General features: G+C 47.3%; 4 protein-coding genes across 10 annotated transcripts in view; 1 reads left to right on the top strand and 3 right to left on the bottom strand.

Moving 5' to 3' along the window:
• LOC102934530 (zinc finger protein OZF) overlaps positions 1-21526 on the top strand; it is a 1287564-nt gene that overhangs the window by 174520 nt on the left and 1091518 nt on the right.
• The window catches only part of LOC102930400 (zinc finger protein 501), a 1110025-nt gene that overhangs the window by 146637 nt on the left and 941862 nt on the right, over positions 1-21526 (bottom strand). Inside the window, exon 1 of one of the 4 annotated variants that reach the window (XM_043537404.1) lies at positions 18980-19076. The exons of the other annotated variants lie outside the window; for them this stretch is intronic. The gene's annotated coding sequence lies outside the window, so the exon portion shown is untranslated. Of the gene's footprint in view, positions 1-18979; positions 19077-21526 lie in introns of those variants that run through there. 4 annotated transcript variants of the gene reach the window in all.
• The window catches only part of LOC102937091 (zinc finger protein 135), a 426373-nt gene that overhangs the window by 80752 nt on the left and 324095 nt on the right, over positions 1-21526 (bottom strand). The gene's annotated exons all lie outside the window — the stretch shown is intronic.
• Positions 618-20601, bottom strand: LOC102931717 (zinc finger protein 436). 5 transcript variants are annotated; one of them, XM_043537356.1, is made up of 5 exons: positions 20472-20601; positions 18980-19062; positions 17188-17314; positions 6646-6759; positions 618-6236 (listed from the first exon to the last, which is right to left on the bottom strand). In XM_043537356.1, exons 2-5 carry the CDS (start codon positions 19043-19045, stop codon positions 4507-4509), a joined length of 2037 nt encoding a protein of 678 aa, XP_043393291.1. In that variant the 5' UTR covers positions 19046-19062; positions 20472-20601; the 3' UTR covers positions 618-4506. The 5 variants fall into 5 exon arrangements, with proteins under 5 accessions (XP_043393291.1, XP_043393292.1, XP_043393293.1 ...); XM_043537357.1 differs by having other exon boundaries at positions 618-6233; positions 20472-20549; XM_043537358.1 differs by lacking the exon at positions 20472-20601 and having other exon boundaries at positions 618-4878; positions 4963-6236; positions 18980-19114.

Here is a 21526-nt window from a genome sequence, read left to right as displayed (position 1 = left end):
TGGAGATTTCAGTGATTGTTGCCTTATAACTGGGTAAAATGTTACACAACATGTCTCCTTATGTAAATTTTTTCTCAACAGAAATATTATTTTAAAAGCTTATCAAAAATCCATTTGAAATAGTAATAATTAAAGTCTATACTAGGTCTTTATTTTGATATACACTATTTCTCCTACATACTACCATACACCAACCCCTTTTGAGTGAGGTTTTACTTTAGAACTCCTTAATCCAAAGAGGGTAAATTACATCAAATAAACTTTACAGGATTAGTCATCTTTCATATACTACTTGGAGGGAGGCAGGAGACAGAAACATAAGAATGGCCATACTGGGTTAGACCAACGGTCCATTTAGCCCAGTATCCGGTCTTCTGACATTGGCCAATGCTAGATGCTTCAGGAGGAACGTACAGGTCAATTAGCGAGTGATCCATCCCGTATCATTGATTCCTAGCATCTGGCAGTCAGAGGCTTAGCCATCTTGGCTAGTAGCCATTGATGGACCTATACTACATAAACTTAATCTAATTCTTTTCTGAACCCAGAAGAAAACCCAGATAACTTTCAGTGTTGCAAATAAATTCATAATCAGTATAATCATAATCAGTCTCTTATTCTGCAATAAACTTTGTTTAATTTCATTTTCACTGGTAACAACATATCTGAAGGCTACACAATTTTATCATCTGTGTTAGTTTTCTCTGAATCCCCTTTTCCACCAAGTAAGTCTTGTGTAAAGTTGTGTTCTGTACTAACATAGGTGCCTTCTATTTCTGGGAGTTCATTTCTCTCTGGGTCTTCGATCATAAGTGTTGGTGGAAGTCATCTCAGATGTGTTCTCTTGAGAAAAAACATTTGTATTCTATTTTCACAATTTCTAATCTTTCAAAGTTGCAGGAGATGGAGAAGCGATGCAAATTCATAGGACATGGGAGCAAAACTGAGAGCCAGAACCATGGAATCAGGACTCAACAGTCATCAGTCCTGCAGTCTGAGCTTGGGAGTCTGACATTCATTCCCTCATAGGTTAACATCACTTGCACAGCATGGAAGTTCTTCTTCTCCAACAAGACAGCCAGATAGGGATCCATGGGGAAGGGCTGTCCTCTGAAGGCATCAACTGTTTCTTTCTTTGGCTCATAAAACTCTGGATCCAAATGGTAAAGGACAACAACTCCCCAATATCTTACCACAACATCATTTGAACCATAATCTGCCACTGAACTAAGAGATAATGTTCTAACATAAACAGGTTACCTGAGCCTAAAGTTACCCTAGTTTCCATCTCTGGGGTAAAAATCAAACACTGGGTGCCTATTATTTCTACTTAAAAACTAGTCTAATCCTTAGCCATGGTCAGGGTAACTTTACTTCTCTGGAGTAGACTCCTTTACCACATCACAGAAAATCTCAGTAGTCAGAGTGAGGAATCACTTCCCCAACCAAGCATGCCCAGTTTATTTATTAATCTGGTGGCACAGATATGGGCCTGGTTCACAAGCCATGTAAGTTACCAAAGGTGGGGTATCTATTAAAAATAGATCGACTGCTGCAGCTATCTCACACTCACAACGGATTTTATTTTATACATATTTGCAGCATCTATAAGGTGTAAACTCAGCAAAAATACCACTTCCATTTTCTCCATCTCTACATAGGTAGGAAATGTGTTCTGAAATAATACGCAATGTGCACTTGATTATAAAAGAGAGATCTTCAGAATACACCTGTTAGGTCTGGGCCACAACTGCCTTGCGACCCAAATACATGGGCATTTTGCTGAGTTCCGAGTCACTTACTGTGGAATATTGTCCTTGAATCCTCTAAGACAATATTGACCCAAACTATATGATCACATTGTTACTCAATTCCATTCCTTAGTTAGATGTAGAATTTTTAAAGTGCTACTGTTTCTGTGGTAGCAAATCCAATAGCTTTGAGTGCTCGTTCCTGACGACTGAACTGCTCTTGGACCTCCTCCATGTCATAATGGAGGAGTGGAAAAATAGACACACATGAAAGAAATTGTTGTTTTAGTAAATGGTCGTTTCAAACTCCTCCAAAAACCTGAACTTCACCCTATCATAGAGAAACTAAAGTCCAGTTATGTTATCAAATGCCCTCAGGAAAGAGAGAAACCCAAAACACACAAGAGAATAAGACAGTTTCAGTATCATATAAAATGAAACTCCAGAACATCTTACATCTCATGATGCCAAATTAGAACAGATTTTCCTATTGCACTGTCCTCTGATCCATTCAAACCTTCTTCACTCAGCATCTCCACTATTCTGTCATGCTAGTTACAAAGGTTTTAGAATTATCATAATGGTGAATATCAGCCAATCTTCCCATTTGGAAACAATCCCAGCTCAGCTGGAAAAATCCTGAAAGCAACTTTGCCAATAGACAGAAACAAGGATTAAAGCACAGAAAGGTTAATCTGTTTGGGATCCTTTCAAATTCCCCCTGTAGGTCTGTGACACTCATTTCCAGCCCCAACGAGTCTGATTTAGGATCAGAGCATGATACCTAAGCACAGAGAGCTGAGAACACGGCTTCATGTGACACAAAAAATAAAAGTTCTGAAGGTTTCCACAGCCTAGTCTGAGGGTTAAATGGATGTGCTCTAATAGCTGGCCTCCTCAAACTGAAAAGGGCCTTGGCACCTGTCATAAATATAAAGGGAAGGGTAAACACCTTTAAATCCCTCCTGGCCAGAGGAAAAACCCTTTCACCTGTAAAGGGTTAAGAAGCTAAGATAACCTCGCTGGCACCTGACCAAAATGACCAATGAGGAGACAAGATACTTTCAAAGCTGGAGGGTGAGGGTGTGTGCGGGGAAACAAAGGGTTCTCTCTGTCTGTGTTTTTTTTTTGCGGGGACCAGAGCAGGAATGCAGAACTCCTGTAAAGGGCTAATAAGCAATCTAGTTAGATATGCGTTAGATTCTGTTTTGTTTAAATGGCTGATAAAATAAGTTGTGCTGAATGGAATGGACATTCCTGTTTTTGTGTCTTTTGGTAACTTAAGGTTTTGCCTAGAGGGATTCTCTATGTTTTGAATCTGATTACCCTGTAAGGTATTTACCATCCTGATTTTACAGAGGTGATTCTTTTACTTTTTCTTCAATTAAAATTCTTCTTTTAAGAACCTGATTGATTTTTCATTGTTCTTAAGATCCCAGGGTTTGGGTCTGTGTTCACCAATGCAAATTGGTGAGGATTTTTATCAAGCCTTCCCCAGGAAAGGGGGTGTAGGTTTTGGGAGGATTTTGGAGGGAAAGACGTTTCCAAGTGGGCTCTTTCCCTGTTATATATTTATTAGACGCTTGGTGGTGGCAGCAATAAAGTCCAGGGGCTAAAGGTAAAATAGTTTGTACCTTGGGGAAGTTTTAACCTAAGCTGGTAGAAATAAGCTTAGGGGGGTTTTCATGCAGGTCCCCACATCTGTACCCTAGAGTTCAGAGTGGGGAAGGAACCTTGATATGGGATAGAGATCAATCCCCGAATTGATGCCTGTACTCCACCTCGGCAGGAAGAGTAAGCAGAGTCAACGGGGGAGCCGCCGTGGTCGACTCGCCACCGTGAGGACGGCCAGGTAAGTTGAACTAAGATACTTCGACTTCAGCTACACAAATAGCATAGCTGAAGTCATGTATCTTAGTTCAACCCCTGCCCCCCCAGTGTAGCCCAGGCTGAAGAGTGATGGAGATCAGGTCAGCACAAGGGGAAAGCTAATCACAACCATTGCACCTGGGTTAAGTCTTTCCTGAAAAGAGTTGTGTTTTTACATCAAGATAGCCAATCTGAGCAATTTAGGCGGTGTCTACATTAGAGATCTTATAGTGGCACAGCTGTACTGATGCAGCCGTGCTGGTGTAAGATCTCTTGTGTAGTTGCTCTATGCTGGTGGGAGAGAGCTCTCCCGTTGACATAATTAAACCACTGTCAATGAGCGGCGGTAGCTATGTCGGTGGGAGAAGCTCTCCTGTCAACATAGCGCTGTGCACACTGCCAATTATGCTGGCAAAACTTATGTTACTCAGGAGTGTGGGCTTTTTTCACACCCCTGAGCGACATAAGTTTTGCTGACATAAGTAGTAGTGTAGACATGGCCTAACTCAATGTACAGTTCTAGTGGAGACAAGGCACAGATAGTTTTTATCTCACTGTAGCTAGATGAGGTCAACCCTCTCTCCCCCAACTCGGACAGACGGACATTTCTGCCTGGAGGGACACACACTCCCATAACTCATAAAATTAAAGAGCTGAAAAAAAGGATCACAGGATTCACCCCAAAGTAAGGTGAACTGCAAAAGGTAGAAGATAGCAACTCACCTGAGGGGAGCTGAGAGACAACAGTAAAGGAAATGGTGCAATCAACCTTAAAGACCAATATGTGGGAATTAGCCAATACATTAAAAAACCAACCAACCAAAAAACCCACAACAAAAAAGAAACAAAAAATCTTTGGGCAGCCCTACTGAATACAAATATAGTGTTATTCTCCTGTGTGGATTCTCTGATGTGAGACAAGCTGTGAGCTATAACTGAAGCCTTTATCGCATTGAGAGCATCTATAGGGTCTCTCTCCAGTGTGGATTCTCTGATGTATGATAAGCTCTGAGCTCCGAATGAAGCTTTTCCCACACTCACAGCAAGTGTAGGGTCTGTCTCCTGTGTGAATTCTCTGATGTATGATGAGCTCTGAGCTCCGACTGAAGCTTTTCCCACACGCAGGGCAGCTATAGGGTGTCTCCCCTGTGTGGATTCTGTGATGTGCGGCAAGGTTTGATCTCCGATTGAAGCTTTTCCCACACTCAGGACATGTGTATGGTTTCTCTCCCGTATGGATTCTCTGATGTGTGATAAGGTTTGAGTGCCAACTGAAGCCTTTCCCACACTCCGGACATGTGTAGGGGGTCTCCCCTGTGTGGCTTCTCTGATGTGTGATCATCTGGGAACTATCAGTGAAGCTTTTCCCACACACAGGGCACGAGTAGGGTCTCTCTCCTGTGTGGATTCTCCGATGTGAGACAAGATGTGAGCTATAACGGAAGCCTTTCCCACACTCAGGACATCTGTAGGGTCTCTCTCCAGTGTGGATTCTCTGGTGCTTACTAAGATCTGAGCTCCGAGTGAAACTTTTCCTGCACTCTGGACACGTGTAGGGTCTCTCTCCTGTGTGGATTCTCTGATGTCTGATCAGCTCTGAGCTCCGACTGAAGCTTTTCCCACACTCAAGGCAAGTGTAGGGTTTCTCACCTGTGTGGATTCTGTGATGCATGATAAGGTTTGAGCTCCGACTGAAGCTCTTCCCACACTCAGGACATGTGTATGGTTTCTCTCCCGTGTGGGTTCTCTGATGTGTGATAAGCTGTGAACTATGAGTGAAGCTTTTCCCACACACAGGGCATGGATAGGATCTCTCCCCTGTGTGGATTCTCCAATGTGAGACAAGCTGTGAGTTAGAACTGAAGCTTTTCCCGCACTCAGGGCATGAATAGGGTCTCTCTCCTGTGTGGATTCTCTGATGCGAGACAAGCTGTGAGCTAGAAGTGAAGCCTTTTCTGCACTCAGGGCATGAGTACGGTCTCTCTCCAGTGTGGATTCTCTGATGTGTGACAAGCTGTGAGCTATAAATGAAGTCTTTCCCACACTCAGTACATCTGTAGGGTCTCTCTCCAGTGTGAATTCTCTGGTGCTTATTAAGCTCTGAGCTCCGAATGAAGTTTTTCCCACACTCACAGCAAGTGTAGGGTCTTTCTCCTGTGTGGATTCTCCTATGTATCCTAAGCTCTGAGCTCCGACTGAAGCTTTTCCCACACTCATGGCAAGTGTAGGGTTTCTCCCCTGTGTGGATTCTGTGATGTGTGATAAGGTTTGAGCTGCGACTGAAGCTTTTCCCACACACGGGGCACATGTATGGTCTCTCTCCAGTGTGGATTCTCTGATGTATGATAAAGACTGAGTTATGTTTGAAGGTTTTCCCACACTCCAGGCAGATGTACGGTGTTCCCCCGGTGTTGATTCTCTCATGTCTAATAAGGTCTGAGCCTCTACTGAACTTTTCTTCTGGTCTGTGCTGACTCTCACAGGCATTTGCTTGCGCACAATTCGAGGAAACATTCCCTTTGGATCTTTCCGATAACGTCTCATGTGCTTCTACTTGCTCAGCATCGTCTTGTTGAGGATTCTCCTCCTCATTCTCATTCACCATCCCATCATCTGCTAGGATAGAGAGAGAAACCAGACATAAGTCACTTCCTTTGCCAGAAAAAAAGGGAACCTCAGAGAGAGGAGTGGAAGAAAGGGGGGAACAAACAAAAGTAAGTGACAGAGAGATCAAACAAAGAAAGAGCTGAATCTCCCCCAAGCCTTTCCCCACAGGAGAGAGAGGAGGGGATCAATTCTGGGTCTAAATCTCAAGCAAACATACAGGGAGAAAGTAGATTGGAGAGGGAGCTACTGTCAGGCATGAGTCAGGACAGGTAGGAAGCCGTAAGTGAAGTCTGCCATGAGGATGCCACACCTCCTGAAAACAATCCTGAATTCAGACAGCTCACAAGGGCTTAGTAGGAATCCCAAATATTTCCTTAATTCAGGGACAGATTTGGTGCTGGTTTAACTGATTCCTTACCTGTGCAGGTATCTCTCGGGGTCTCTCTTTCCTCAGAGTCCCGGAGGTCTGGGACCCATGGCTCCTCCCCTCGTTCCAGGCAGGAGATCACATCAGGTTTGGAAACTGGAAACCCTGCACAAGTGACAGAAAACAAGCAAGATGAATTGAATTTGTGGGATACTTGTGTCACATTCTGGGGGTGCAATCCAGACCTCCGAAAGGTTGTGTCACCACCTGCCCTGTAATCCTGGATGCCTCACATTGCTTTGGTGTTGTAGCTCCCAACCTGGGCCGCTGACAAACAGCTTACCAGCATGCTGGTCACACCCTGAGTGTTTGTGGAAGCTACAGCCCTGACCCAGCAGCCTGTGAGAAACAGTCCAGTCCCACTTTGGCCTCCACCAGCCTTGGTTACTATGTGCAGGGTGGCCCCAACATACTCCCAGTCCTTTTCCCCAAAATGTGTGTTCTGCACTGGCCAGCCCTCTCCTGGACAGTTCACATCTGAGAGGTCCGTTGCCCCTCAAGGGACCAATATTCAAGAATTTGCTACTGTAACTGGAGTTACTAAACAGTTCAATTTAAAACACAACACTGGATTAGTTTTGATTACAAATAAAACAAGTTTATTTAACTACAAAGAGAGATTTTAAGTGAGTAGAAGCATAAAGTATTAAAAGTTAGAAATGGTTACAAGAGAAATAAAGATAAAAATGCTTTCTAAAACTTAACAAGCACAACTTTGTTCAAGGTAAAATCCTGAGCACGTGTGCCCACGGTTGAGCAAATTGTCAGGTCAGGATCTCCACCAGAGTCAGAGGGCTGGTTCCTTTGTCTTCTTCCTTTCTCTCTTTCACCTAAGAAGTACCTTGGGGTGGTTTTGCCCCTCACTTTTATAGTGCAGTCACCCTTTGAAGTGGATTCTACTCAGGATTGCCCCTCAAAGCAAAGTTTATTCAAACAGCAAAGAAGGTGACATGGAGTCTAGCGGCGAAGGTGGAGCCAGGCTCATTCTTCTCTCCTGTGTATGCTGAATGCAAATTTGCCTTGGCTCCTGCCATTTCCTCCTCTTGCTGTCTCAAGGACCCTATTACTTATATGCAAATTGAGGTAAATACACATTCCGTTGTTTAGGTTAGACTGGGTTAACAACTTTTACCTAGTCATGGCTGTGTCAGTTTGAACATCTACTAACATCATCATGCCCAAATAAATTTGTTAGTCTCTAAGGTGCCACAAGTACTCATTTTCTTTTTGCAAATACAGACTAAAACGGCTGCTACTCTGAAACCTATCATACAGGGGGAATTCATACCTTTACATACAACATTGTTACATATATTTCACTGAATTATTGACCAGTAAGTTATTGGTTTTCAAGTGATACCTCACAAGGCATATTTTGTACAAAGGCTATTACAGTGGTGTGTAGGGTGTGATTACAGGGGTGCTTTCACTCACATCTTGTCACAAAGGTTCTGTTTAACTCCAGTTTATTTTAAGGGGTAACATCCCCAGGCCATCTTCCTTTGCTCAAAGCAGCATTACAGTGAATATTATCAATCATATTTGTTGGGATGGTGCTGAATTATTATGAATGACTGTTGTTGATACGAATGTAGTAAGGCTGGAGACGTCTGAATTTGCTAAAGGATTCTGGGAGCAGGGTTCTCTTAGTATCAGATGATATGCTGAAATTGCACTTGAATGCTGACACAACTATGGATTATGAATGGTTACAACCAGGGTGTGTGGGTGTGCGTGTGTGTGTGTTAGTTAGCTGGAACTTTGGTCATCGTCAGTTGATGGCCAGCTCACTAAGTAAATGCGCAGAAAACACCTGAACGGTGAGCATGGTACTAACTGACCTGGATCAAGATGACCCTTTGGGATGGCACCACCCTAACAGCTCAAGGGAATGATTGATGAGAAAGTATACACCAAGTGATCTTTGGTCTCTGTCCCTCTTTAGCCCTCTTCCAAAAATATTAATTAGGAAAACAAGTAATGAAATGCCCACAGGGCATATTTCGGGGGCATGTGACTCCTTTGAGAGCGAGGGGTATAAGTACTAAGAATATCACAGGTATAGTAGCAGTTCCCAATTAATGTCTGAAGAGGCCTGTGATGCTGTAGAACAGGCAGGGTAGCCAAAACCTTGCTACGAAGGACTTTTGTGGGACTTTTGGACCAGAGAGTCTCCGGGTAGCCAACACCCTGCTTTGGGGACATTCGACAGACCAAGTGCCTGAGAAGAAAAGAAAAGACATCTCCATCGAGGCCTGGTAGCTATACCTGCTTTGTTTACCAACTGTGCAGGGCTGTGATAAATGAAGCGGGGGAAGGGGGAGTAGCTCCCTTTTATGGACACCCAGCCAGCCAGTTAGCTATAAAGGCCCTCTTGGTGGCTGTTCTCTGCTTGCTTTACCTGTAAAAGGTTAAAAAAGCCCACAGGTAAAAGGAAAGGAGTGGGCACCTGACCACAAGAGCCAATGGGAGGGCTAGAACTTTTTAAAATTGGAGGGAAAATTTCCCTTTGGCTGTTGTAATAAATAAAGTGGGGGGATAGCTCCCTTTGATGGACACCTAGCCAGCCAGTTAGCTGTAAAATCCCTCCTGATTTCTTTACTTGCTTTGCCTGTAAAGTGTTAAAAAGTCCCCCGGGTAAAGAAAAAAAGTGGGCATTTGACCAATGGAAAGGGAGAACTTTTTAAAATTGGGCAAGAAACTTTCCCTTTGTCTGTTCTCTCTGGGCTGAAGGGTCAGAGCAGCCATGCTATACGCAGCTAAGCCAGGTATGATTATAAGTCATCAGATCACGCCTAGAACTACTTATCTGAACTCCAATGTGTCCATAGATCAGAATGTTTAGCTAGACGCGATCAGGGTTATTTCTTTTGTGTCTCATTGGCTTGCAGATTCCTCTGTGCTAACCCCAGATGAAGTGAGCTGTAGCTCACGAAAGCTTATGCTCAAATAAATTTGTTAGTCTCTAAGGTGCCACAAATACTCTTTTTTTTTTCAGATGTTTTTGTTTGCTTGTAACCTTTAAGCTGAACCCCCAAGAAAGCTATTTTGGGTGCTTGATTTTTGGAATTGGTCTTTTAAAATCTAGCAAAAGCCTAAGTTCCAGATGTATTTTCTTTCTTTTTGTTTTTAATAAAATTTACTTTTTTTAAGTAACCTTGATGGGCAGATGCTGCCACCACTCATATGCATGGCGTGGCTGAATGCAGAGTCAAGTGGACCTAACCCTGACAACAAAGTCATGGATGAGGAGGTGGAGTTAGCAGATGGAGACGTAGCCGTGGGCTACACACTATGTGGGATGGCGAGTCAGGAACTCTACTCCATTCCGGAGGTGTCTAGCCAGTCCCAGGAATTCCACTCCAGTGAGCAAGAAGCAAGAGAGGAAACCCCTGGGAAGTGATTTTTTGAGTTGATGTTGCATGGTTATGATGGCCAACTTTCCTTTGCTTTGTTTAGTGTGGAAGTGGGTGAGGGGATAGAAATGTACATGACTGTGTTGCTGTGTGCTTGGTATGTTACAAGAGATGTATTTTACTGTAATGATTCGATGCTGTGTGTGAACTAAGAATAATACGTCTATGTAATTGTTGTGCTTCTGCAGATATGGCCTTCAGGGGAACCCCCTGCACACTGGCGGAGTGCCTCTGCCAGATCAGAAAGTGACCAAGACAGAGCAAAGACGACATATTTCAGGAGGTGCTGCAATCCCTCCTTGTGATTTACTGCCCCTTCCCTCATCCTTCACAAAACATGACCCTAGTTTGGGTGGCAGGGGTCAGCACTGACCTCAGAAACAGCAAGCCTGAGGCACCGGAGAGCAGCAGTGGAAACAGAGGGTGGGGGCTGGGGGAGGAAAATGTTGTAGTGGCCACATGCCAGCACAAGCACCCCCCCCACCCCCGAGCCACTTCTGCCAAGGCTTGCAGTTTGGGATGGGGAAGCCTGGTTCCCAGCCTCCAGACAACGTCCATGTTACAAAGGGGAGGTGAGCATGGTCCCCTGGCTACCTCTGGTTCCGCCACAGGTGGCTCCCCTCCCGCTGCAGATGGTCTGGTGCCCCTGCCCCCATGCCATACTCACCATAGCTGGGACAGCAGACCGGCTCAATAAATACCTTGTAGAAATGAAAATGTTATGCTTTATACTGGCATGGATTCAGTGGAGTGATTTCTCTATAGAAATTCTGCACTACAGCCCGGGTCTGCCCTGACAGTGGTTCCTTTGTGCTCTGGATATGTTATAGCTGAAAGCGTGGCCTTCAGCTCTTCCTCCACACCGGCAGAGAGGCTCTCCCAGACAAGATGGAGACAAAAGAATATGTGATATGTTTAATGAGATAATGAATGCCTCTGGAACAGTGGACACAGCAAAGGGTGTGGAGGATTGCTCTCAGAAAAAAGGACATGGCGAGCAGGTGAGCATCCCAGGAGAAAGAGCATGGCCCACTGCAGGAGAAGCTGGGGATTCTGAAGGAACAAACATGCTGAGGCTTCTGGTTGACCTTCGGGGAAAAAAACCCTGAGGTTTGACTCCCTCTTCGGCCCCTGCAGAGCAAAATTCCAACATCACTGTACTCCCCCACCTCACGTTCCACTAGGCAAAGGGGGCACTGCAATATCCCTTCCACTCAACCCCAGAGGAGGGTGCCAAGAACAACAGCTGCACATGTGCTGATGTACGACAGGCAAGGCCGCTGTACTTTTATAGAGAGGATGTATGTGTTTTTCCCACTCCCAATTTTATTCCATCATCTTTCCAAGGTTAATTCTTAGACAGATCTTTCAGTGTTTACATCTGTGTGCAATAAAAGTATGTCTTGAAAATAAAATCATCTTTATTAATTCAAAGCACGGGGTGAGGGGAGGTGGAGGGATGTGCACGAGAACAAAGCACAGCAATCACAGCAAGGTTCAGACTATGGGTAGGAATGATACAGAATGGCAGTGCGCATTATTGTGGGTCATTACTAAAATGAGTTTCAGTCCCTCCCTGAGACACATTGTCCACCCTGAGCTCTTCTTATAGCCCTGGTATTTGGCTGCTCAAAATTAGCAGATGGGGTGGGGTGTGGAGGTGGATCGGCTGTGGAAACTTCTCTCCCTTTGCTTCACAAATATTATGAAGCAAACAACAAGCAACTATAATCATGGGGGATGTTTTTCCCGGCCACAGAATTCTAACCTAGTGAGCAAAATGCACCAGTGACCCTTCAAATGGCCAAAGGCACATTCACCCACCATTCTGCACTTGCTGAACCTATTATTGAACCGATCTTTACTGCTGTCCAGGTGTCCGGCTCCATGTGCCACAGGAATAAGGGATAGGCTGCATCTCCCAATATCACCATTGGCATTTCAATGTCCCCAAGGGTGCTTTTGCAGTCTGGAAAGAAAGTCCCTGCTTGCAACTTTCTGAACAGACCTGTGTTCTTAAAAGACGTGCGCGTCATGCACCTTCCCAGACCATCCCACGTTCATGTCAGTAAAATGTTCCCAGTGATCCATCAGCGCTTGCAACACCATAGAAAAGCTTCCCTTTCTGTTTATGTACTCTGTGGCAACGTGGTCTGGTGCCAAGATAGGGATATGCAGGCCATTTATCACCGCACTGCAGTTAGGGAACCCCATTGCGGCAAAACAATTCAGTATGTCCTGCAGATTGCCCCGAGCCACCATTCTTCTTTGCAAAAGGCGTTTAATGGCCCTGCCTATTTGGATCGCAGCAACCCCCACGGTGGACTTACCCACTTCTAATTGATTCCCCAATGACTAGTAGCAATCTGGAGTTGCAAGCTTCCACACAGTAATCGCCACTTGCTTCTCCACTGTCAGAGCAGGTCTCAGTTTCACGTCCCTGCAATTCAGGGTTGGGGAGAGCTCCACACACAGTTCCTGGAAAGTGGCCTTGCGCATACAAAAGTTCTGCAATCTCTGCTCGTAATCCCATACCTGCATAAGGATGCAATCCCACCGGTCAGTGCTTGTTTCTCGGGACCAGAACCAGCACTCCATCATATTCAGCTGCAGGGCGGCTGCCGACAGCAACCGGAAACTTTCGTTCCATTGTTTCCAGCAGTGCTACTTGAAGGACATTGAGAGGAACTGCAGCACAGAACGTGACACAGCTCTGGAAATATCCTATAGGATAAGGCATGTGTGGTGTTTGCAACGCTCACCACAATAGTGCACAGCTGAGTGGAGTCCATGCTTCTCTGGAGATGGCATACCCAAGGCTATGCCAGCCTTTTGAAAAAAAGGCGCAAAATACTGTGGGCTGCAGATGAAATCCGTGGAGAAAACTGCATCATTGGATGTTGAAGCCATGATTCCAGTCACTCCTGTGAGAATGTTTTGGTCCCATGAGGCATTGCAAGCCCTTCCCAAAAACCCCTGAGGCGAGTTGCACTGCTCTCTGCATCCATGCAAGCACCGCTATGAGGATGCACTCCACCGACACAAGGAGTGTGGTGTGGACATGCACAACCAACTTAATAACTGTGGCGGTTGGATGTCGAGTTAAGTTTGCAGTAAAGACATGAATTATGCCTACACTGCAATGTATACACTGCCACACTTTGTAGCATAATGAGAAGAAAAGATGTGTATCCAACTCCATGTGGTCACCTTACATATGTCCATAAGGGGCACGTCACGGAGCGTGGCGGTAATCGATGCTGGCACTCTTGTGGAACGGACCAATATCCCACCAGGTTGGGACCATCCTGACAATTGATAACAGAGCTCAATTCACCCTGAGACCCACTTCGAGATTCTCTGTGTGGATATGGACTGCCCTTTAATTCTCTCTGCTATGGCGACAAATAGCCGAGGAGATTTCTGGAATGGCTTTGTCCTTTGTAAGTAAAAGACCAGGGCCCGACGTACATCCAGGGAGTGAAGCTGCTGTTCCTCATTCAAAGCATGTGATTCGGGAAAGCAGGTAGGTTGAAACAGAAGCAGGAAATCACCTTTGGTAGAAATTTCGGATGCAGGCGAAGTGAGACGGCTCTCTGCTTGCATTCAGAAATATAGCTTAAGGGCAGACGGTGTTGTGTGGAGGACTGCTCTGTCGGAACAGGTGGATGGGATCTGTGGACTATAGGATGTTTCTGAGGAGGTTCATAGGCCTGTTGGTGGTAAAACTGGGGATTCTGTAACACTGAGAAGATGGCAGGTGATAACACGTTTGCTTTGTGCTGATGTATATATGCCTAAGGATCGCAGAGTGGCTATGGAATCTTTCAGTGAGTACAAGGGGTCATCCGTCTTTTGATTGAATAGGTGTGATTCATCAAAAGGGAGATCTTTGATCGTATTCTGAACTTCTCTAGGGAAACCAAGATTCCCTCCTTATGACGATTACAGTTGCCAAAATGCGCAAGGATGTGTCTGCTGAATCAACCGCAGCCTGAAGTATGGACTTTGTGACCAACTTATCTTCCTCTATACTTGATAGGAATTGGGCATGATACTGTTGAGGAAGCTCATTTGCCATATGTCCACACTGTAAGAAGTCGTATTTGGCCATCACTGCCAGGAAGTTCAAGATCCATAACCGGAGGCCGTCCAAGGAGAAAACCTTTCAACCCATAAGGTCCAGTCTCTTGCTCTCATTGTCAGCTGGGGTGGAGCGTGGGTGCTGTTGTTTAGCTCACTGCATAGCAGCCTGAATCACCAGGGAACTGGGCAGAGGATGAGAGAATAGAAACTTGGAACCCTTGGGGGTGGGGGTGGGGGAAGCACACTGTACCTCTTTTCTGTGTGCCATCCAACAGTGCGTGTCTGTTGGAGAGTGCCCTCCTTTGATAGGGCCACCCTGGCCAGTATCAATGCATGCAAAATGTCCAGCAGGTGGTGCTGCGTGTGCTGCACTTCCTCCAATGGTATTTCAAGAGCATGAGGTATCCTTCGTAGCAGCTCTTGAAACTGACAGCAGTAGTCTGGGGGAGAGGAGAGAGTCGATGACACCGCCTCGTCTCAGGATGATGGGAGAAATCCCTCCGGATCTGGCAGTACCATCAGGGCCGGGCTGATCCCTGTTTCAAATGCCTGCTTGGCGAAGGACAGGTCTGTGCTACAGGAGAGGATTCCCATGCTGAACAGGACTGTTATGAAGACGAATATTGGGGCCACAAGCTCCCATATGGCCAAACCGGTTGATCCTGCTGTTGCAGCGCTGGTGCCCAGGGACTCAGGTACCAGTAGCTCCTGGATTCAGTCTGATGTACTGGGGTGTTCCATGGCCAGGATTTGACTGTGGCCCAGTGGTGACCTCCAAGAGTTGCTTCTTGCAGGGGAGAGGGGGAGGGGCTCTGTCTTCCCACGTACAGGCAGGGAAGTAGAGATAGATGCTGCACCTGGATGTGGTGTGGGTTTCCCACAAGCAGTACAGACAGCATTGGTGCTCGTTGTTGAGGGAGAACAAATGACATTGAATCCTGTCCTCTTAGTTATAATCCAGCATCCCAACCTGGGTGCTGAAGGGAGAGAGGGGGGAAGGTTTGGAGGGGAACTGCATCCTGAGCCTTGCGGAACTTTCAGAAACAAGAAAAATCACTATAGAAACCAGGAAAATCCTGACTATAGAGAGTACCCAGACACAGCTGCTGGGGGCGAAGTGGGGAGTTGGGGATTGTTTGGTGGGAAACTGCCAGAATGGCGTCCCCAGTCCTTAATCCTACGAAACGTTCAGAAACCAGAAAACTACTACATAACCCAAGTCCTTGTAATGAGAGGCCTGGACCTAGCCTAACCCACAGCCATCTTGTAGGCTCAGCCACCATAAATTGCAAACAAAACTACAGAGTCGGGGAATTCGGCCTTGTCATAGGCAAACAGATAGAAAAGTATTAGCTGCAGCCCTATGAATTGGAGATAGATAGATATTCACAAAGTCGAGAGAATGGGGAGAGAATGGATAAATTAGCCTTGAGTTTCTGCAGTTTCTGTCTGATAATAAAAAGTAAGAAGTTTTGCTGTTGCTAAAGAAATTGTAAATAGTTAGAAAGTGTACTTTCAATAGGCAGAGCGTCCTGGTCTACTGCTGGTTAAGCAATTCTACCCTGACAGTGTATTCCACTAACAAAGCACAGAGATAAGTAGACCTTGAGAAGTTTTAACTAACTTTGAAAAAAAAAAAAAAAAGAGCTAATGTGTAGGCAGTCTTAGGCATGTGAACCCCTGTATAGTGAAAATGATTGGATAGTGTTTTTGCATAGCTATGTCTTAAATAAAGTAATTGGTTAAAGCACAGATAAGAGAAATCCTCATTTTAACTATATAATGGGGGTCAGAAGACATGCTCATTGTAACTAAACTCCGAGATACAGCTCAAGGCCAAAGGTGCCAGGTCTTTTATCCCTGCACGACCATACTGCACAAAAGTCGGACCCCCGGACGAGAGCAGATCCTGACTGCCCACTGGGAGACATCCAGCTGTCTTTGCTGGGAATGGTGAGCCTTTGATGCTTGGCGTGTGTATTCTATTGATTTGTTGCTAATAAATACACGCACATGTTTAAGGATATTACTGTGTTAGTCTCTTTCACCGTGAAAAGGCTCTGCAGACCTGTAGAACCCGGAGACCACTAGGAAGGGATATTGGCCCCGAGCCTAGGGGGGGGTAAAGTTGGGCCCCTTGTCCCTGCGTATACACAAGAATGGGTAGGGGGTGGGAGCTTTAAATTGTGCAGGTTACACCCTGACTAAATAAAGAAAATGCATCACCACAGACGAGGGGACAGCAGAAGCTCTGACTTGGAACATGTGGCAGTGAAAGGGAACTGAAGACGCAGGCAAAACCACAAGGCAATGCAAGGGCGCACACGTGAACCCACAGACACTACTACTGTAAAAAGCTCCGGCTCTGGGAGCATGGTGCATGCAGATTAGCCTCAGTGGAATTCAATAGGGATCATCACTCAAAGAAGAACCTGCTTTAATCAACACACACGGCACTGACGAAACTCTGTAGTGTAGACGTAGCCATAGTTAGGTCAGCCTAGCCCTCACTTTAGACACAGCTAGGTGTACGGAACAGTTCTCAGCTGGCCACTTTCAGCCATAGCACTTGTAGTGTAGACATGCCTTTAGTTCCAAGAGAGATCTCTGTGTGAACTCCATGACAGCTATGTAACAAAAACACCCCATGTGTCCTGGTCTTTACATTCAGATTATAGTAATATCAAGCACAGAGGGAAACTGAGGTATGTACTGGAATCATAGAAATATTTCCAAAATTCCCACATCCAATGGTCATAGCCCTGGGAGAGAAAGCAAAATGTTGGGTTTGGACTTTAATGCATCCAATAAGGATAAATTAAATAATTTTAAAAAAAATCTTTCTGTGCCATTGGTCATTTAAAATTTGTGTACATCTAAAAATAATACTGGGACGGGACATAAGCCAAGGGGGGACAAGACATGGAAACCAGTGTACACATGTATGAGTAGTAAAGGTATAGAATTACTACTACAGAGATTCTTTAGAGAACCCACAGCTTCCAATAACCAACAGGACAGGAAGGCTTACCCAGTGAGGCCGCAGACTCATAGTTCTCCTGCATGACATCTCTGTAGAGGGCTCTCTGAGCGGGGTCCAGCAGAGCCCACTCTGACTCGGTGAAATACACAGCCACCTCCTCGAAAGTCACCGGCCCCTGAAAGAGCAAGAGCCCCACACTTAGTACTTTAGTACAACCCCAGGATTCATGGGAGAGCAGGAACAAGAAAATGGAAGCTATGGGAATGACATGGTAGCACAGTCCCACTCCCATCCTGAGCAGCCAGGAGGCACCAGGTTGAGGGAAGAAAAAGAGAGCCCCTCACGCTGGCCAGTGGACAGAGGGGACAGGGGTCTTCATATTCATCACACACCTAATAGCCAGAGACTGATACAGGAAATGGAGTCCCCAGGAGGGTCAGGGACAGTCTCCTGGCGGGAATCCCAATATCCCCCCATAAAATTATATAATATATATAAACGAACACCTGGAAGGAAGAGAAAGTTGACAGGAAAAAAATGTCAGAAGCTTAGAATTGTAGAAAATTAATAAGGTAAAGCAAAGAAACAAATGGAGAAATCTCTGGCCAGCAGAATTAAGGAAATATGAAGGAGCATTGTGTTTATTTTAGTATATTAATAACAAAAAAATCCTAACAATGATGTTATTGGTCCATTACTAGACGGAAAGGGCAGAAACATCAATAATAATAATACCGAAGAAGTAAAAATGTTCAGTGACTATTTCTCTCCTGGATTTGGGGAAAACAAGCAAATGATGTCGTGATATGTTTATGACGACAACGACACTCTTTTCATTAAAATAGTAATTCATGAGGATGTTAAATAGTAGCTATTAATGTCAGACATTTTTAAAAACAGCAGTTCCAGATATCTTCCATTCAAGAGTTTTAAAAAAGCAGCTGAGGAGCTCTCTGGACCATTAATGCTGCTTTTACCTAGCTCTTGGAACACTGAGGAAACTCCAGAACACTGGAAGAAAGCTAAAGTTGCCCCTATATGTAAAAAAAGTGTAAAAGGGATGACCAAGATAATAGCCCAGGTTTGATGTCAGGCAAGATAATGGGGGGGGAAGGAGGGTATTATTAAAGAATTAAAAGAGGGTAATATAATTCATTCCAATCAACATAAATTGAGGGAAAACAGATCCTCTCAGACTAATTGGATTTTTTTTTTTTTTAAGGAGTTCAGAAATTTGGTGGATAAAGCAATAGCATTAATGTAAAATACTTTGATTTCTCTAAGGTATTTAACTTGGTACAGCAGAATACTTAAACAACTACAACAATACAAAATTAACATGACATACACTAACTAGATTCAAAACCAGCTGATACATTTCAAAATGTAACTCTAAATGGCCACGTGGGTGTTTCTCTATTGGGGTCCAACGGGGATCGGTTATTGGCCTGTTGCTATTTAACTTGCTTATCAATAACTTGGAAGAGAACATAATATCACTGATGAAATTTGCAGATGACACGAAGTTTGGGATAGTGGTAAATTATGAAGTGTGTCAGCTGGTTCGGGCTGTAGCACTGGGAGCCTGGGAAGTTTTTGTAGCCCTGGCCAGGGGGTTATTTCTTGTTCCACAAATAGGGGAAAGTTCCAAACCCAAGGAGTCTGCTCCTTCAATGTGGGGCCTAATCCGAATTCATTCTGGCAAGTTTGTCCCCTCCCTTTCCCCACTCTGGGTATTTCCTGCCCTCTCCCACCTCCAGCAGCTCCCACCCTCCTGTACATTTACTGACCATCTCCCTCCAGCTACAGCCCACCAACCATGTCCGTGATAATCCCATACCTCAGATAACTCTGCTGCAGCCATTGCCTTTCCTGTGGAACAGTGGGACAATCCGGAGCAAAACATCGACGTTATTCTGTAGCCTGTTGGGGCAAAAAGAGCAATTGGAGAGTTTTCAGAAGGAGCTTTTGTCCATTTCACACACAGAGTCCCCCCCACCAGACTTTTGCCCTGGAAACTGACATTCTAGGCTCTGTCACACAGCAAAACAGTGGCTTTATTAGAGGCAGGTCTTCCCACCAGGATTAAACCCTCACAGGCCTGGTCTACACTACAAAGACCTGGTCTACGGTGCATTGCAAGTGTAGCTGCATTGCATGCACTTACGTGCACGTCTCTGCACTTAAATTAGTCTCCCACCAATGTAAACGGTCCATTATGCCAACGCGGTAACACCAGCTCCCCAAGCAATGTTGAGCCAGGGTCAATGTACCGAGGTTAACACAGTGGAAGTGTAAACATGGCATGCGTCCAATGAAGTGAGCTGTAGCTCACCAAAGCTCATGCTCAAATAAATGGGTTAGTCTCTACGGTGCCACAAGTCCTCCGGTCCTTTTTGCGGATACAGACTAACCCGGCTGCTCCTCTGACACCTGTAACCGCGGCGTTACCCCACCCGTTCTCCAGCAGCCACCCCACAACGGCTCAGGGCAACAATTCCCCACCTAAACCACGAGAAACTGCGGCAGATAAAACGGGTGGGAAAACACCCCAAATCCGAGGAGATTTTAAATTGACAGTGGAGAGAACATGGGGAAAAATCGGAGGAGGAGCGAGAATTAGTCAATAATCGGAGAGGAAACAGGGAGTTTACACGGGTTTGCTCTCCACGTCGCACAGGCAGAGAAAAGGGGAGAAGGTTGTTGCCAGTTTTGGGGGGGGGGGGGGAGCAGAAGAGATTTCACCCCCCCCCGCAATGCCTGTCCTGGGGAGAGACGCTGAAATCCGCCATGTCGCGCTCCCCCCCCCGTCTCTGTCCCCCCCCCCTCCCGGCTCCCGAGGGCGAACCCCGCCCGGCCCAGTCCCCCCCGCGGGACCCCCGCTCGCTCCCCGGGCAGGGCCTGGCAGGAGCCGCGGCGCGAAGGCGGCTCCCCGGGGGGCTCGCAGCAGGGAGCCGCTGCCGGGGCGGTGAAGGCTCCGGCTCCGGGACCCGCGGGCAGAGTCACGGCCCCGCCCCAGCCCGGCCCGGCCCCGAGGCCGCTCCAGCCCCCCGCCAGCCCCGCCCGGCGCCGGCTCCCCCGGCCGCAGGCGCCCCGGGGACCAGCCACGGGCGGGGGGGAGCGGGGCCGTTAACGGATATGGCCGGGGGGGGGGCGGAGGGGGGAGCGGGGCCGTTAACGGATGTAACGGGCGAGGGCGGAACGCGGCGCCGGGAATGGGGGCGGGGCCTGTCATACGCGGTACCGGGGGGGGAGGGGAAGGGAGGCTCCACGGCGGGGGGAGGGGCGGGCCAGGCTCAGTTGGGGGGGGTCCCGGCCCCTCCCGCACTCACCCGCTGTCGGTCCCCGGGCCGGGCTCCCTCCGCGGACGCAGGACTAAGGGCGGAAAAACGGCCCCCACGACCCGGCGCGAGCTGCGCATGCCCGGAAACTGCGGCGCGCCGGGCCTGCTGGGAGATGGAGTCTCCGCCGGCTCGCGGCGGGCGCGGCGCATGCGCAGTGCTCAGCGACGGCTGGCGCGGGCAGGGGCGGGTTCGGCCCCTCCCCCAGTGACGCTGCTGAGCCCGCGAACCCCAGGAGCAACGGCCCCCCGCCCCGCCCCCTGCTCCTCCCCTCCGCCAAGGCCCCGCCCCCTGCCCCTTCCTGTGGCCCCGCCCCTGCTCCTCCCCTTTCCCGAAACCCACGCCCCCTGCTCCTTCCCTGGCCCCGCCCCCTGCTCCTCCCCTTTCCCTGTGGCCCCGCCCCTGCTCCTCCCCCTTCCCGAAACCCACGCCCCCTGCTCCTTCCCTGGCCCCGCCCCCTGCCCCACCCCTTTCCCGTGGCCCCGCCCCCGGCCAGAAGCAGGAGCTGGGCTCTGGTAAGAGCCGCCCGGGGAGTCTGGGCCACTCTGGGGCGCCCCGGACCCTGCACCTGCCCCGGGCGCTGCGCCCTGGGGGGCGGGACACGGGCCGGGGGCTGCTGGGACCCGGGGTGGTCAGGGAGGCAACCCCCGGGCAGCTTAGTTTGCGTAAGAGCCTTTGGGGAGGGACCTTGTCCAAGGGTTTCTGAAAATCTGAGTCCACTGGGTCCCCTCGGTCCCCAGCTTGTCGACCCCCCTCCCCAGAGAATTGCAGCCGCCTGGTGAGGCTGATTTCCCCTTCCTAAAACCACGCCGACGGTTCCCAACAAATTCTGCTCATCTCTGTGTCTGGCCATACTGTTCTTTATGAGAGTTTCAGACTGTTTGCCCGGCCCGGAAGTCAGGCTTACAGGCTTGTCATGGCCGGGGTCACCTCTGGAGCCCTTCTTAAAAATGGGCGTCACATTAGCTCCCCTCCAGCCATCTGGTACAGAAGCGGGTTTAAATGATAGTTTACAGACTACCGTTAGTAGTTCTGCAATTTCACAG

The sequence above is a fragment of the Chelonia mydas genome, chromosome 28 (assembly GCF_015237465.2).
Source record: "Chelonia mydas isolate rCheMyd1 chromosome 28, rCheMyd1.pri.v2, whole genome shotgun sequence".
Classification (NCBI taxonomy): domain Eukaryota; kingdom Metazoa; phylum Chordata; order Testudines; family Cheloniidae; genus Chelonia; species Chelonia mydas.
The sequence above is the reverse complement of the archived record's forward strand: the minus strand, read 5'-3'. Positions and strand labels throughout refer to the sequence as shown.

What these genes read in the sequence shown, in the direction of transcription:
- LOC102931717 (XM_043537356.1), bottom strand. Translation starts at nt 19,045, where the DNA reads ATGTTTTGCTCCGGATTGTCCCACTGTTCCACAGGAAAGGCAATGGCT. An exon ending in CTGCAGCAGAGTTATCTGAG is followed by an intron (nt 17,315 to 18,979) that starts GTATGGGATTAT and finishes TTGCTCTTTCAG; the next exon opens with GGGCCGGTGACTTTCGAGGA. An exon ending in TGAGTCTGCGGCCTCACTGG is followed by an intron (nt 6,760 to 17,187) that starts GTAAGCCTTCCT and finishes TCACTTGTGCAG; the next exon opens with GGTTTCCAGTTTCCAAACCT.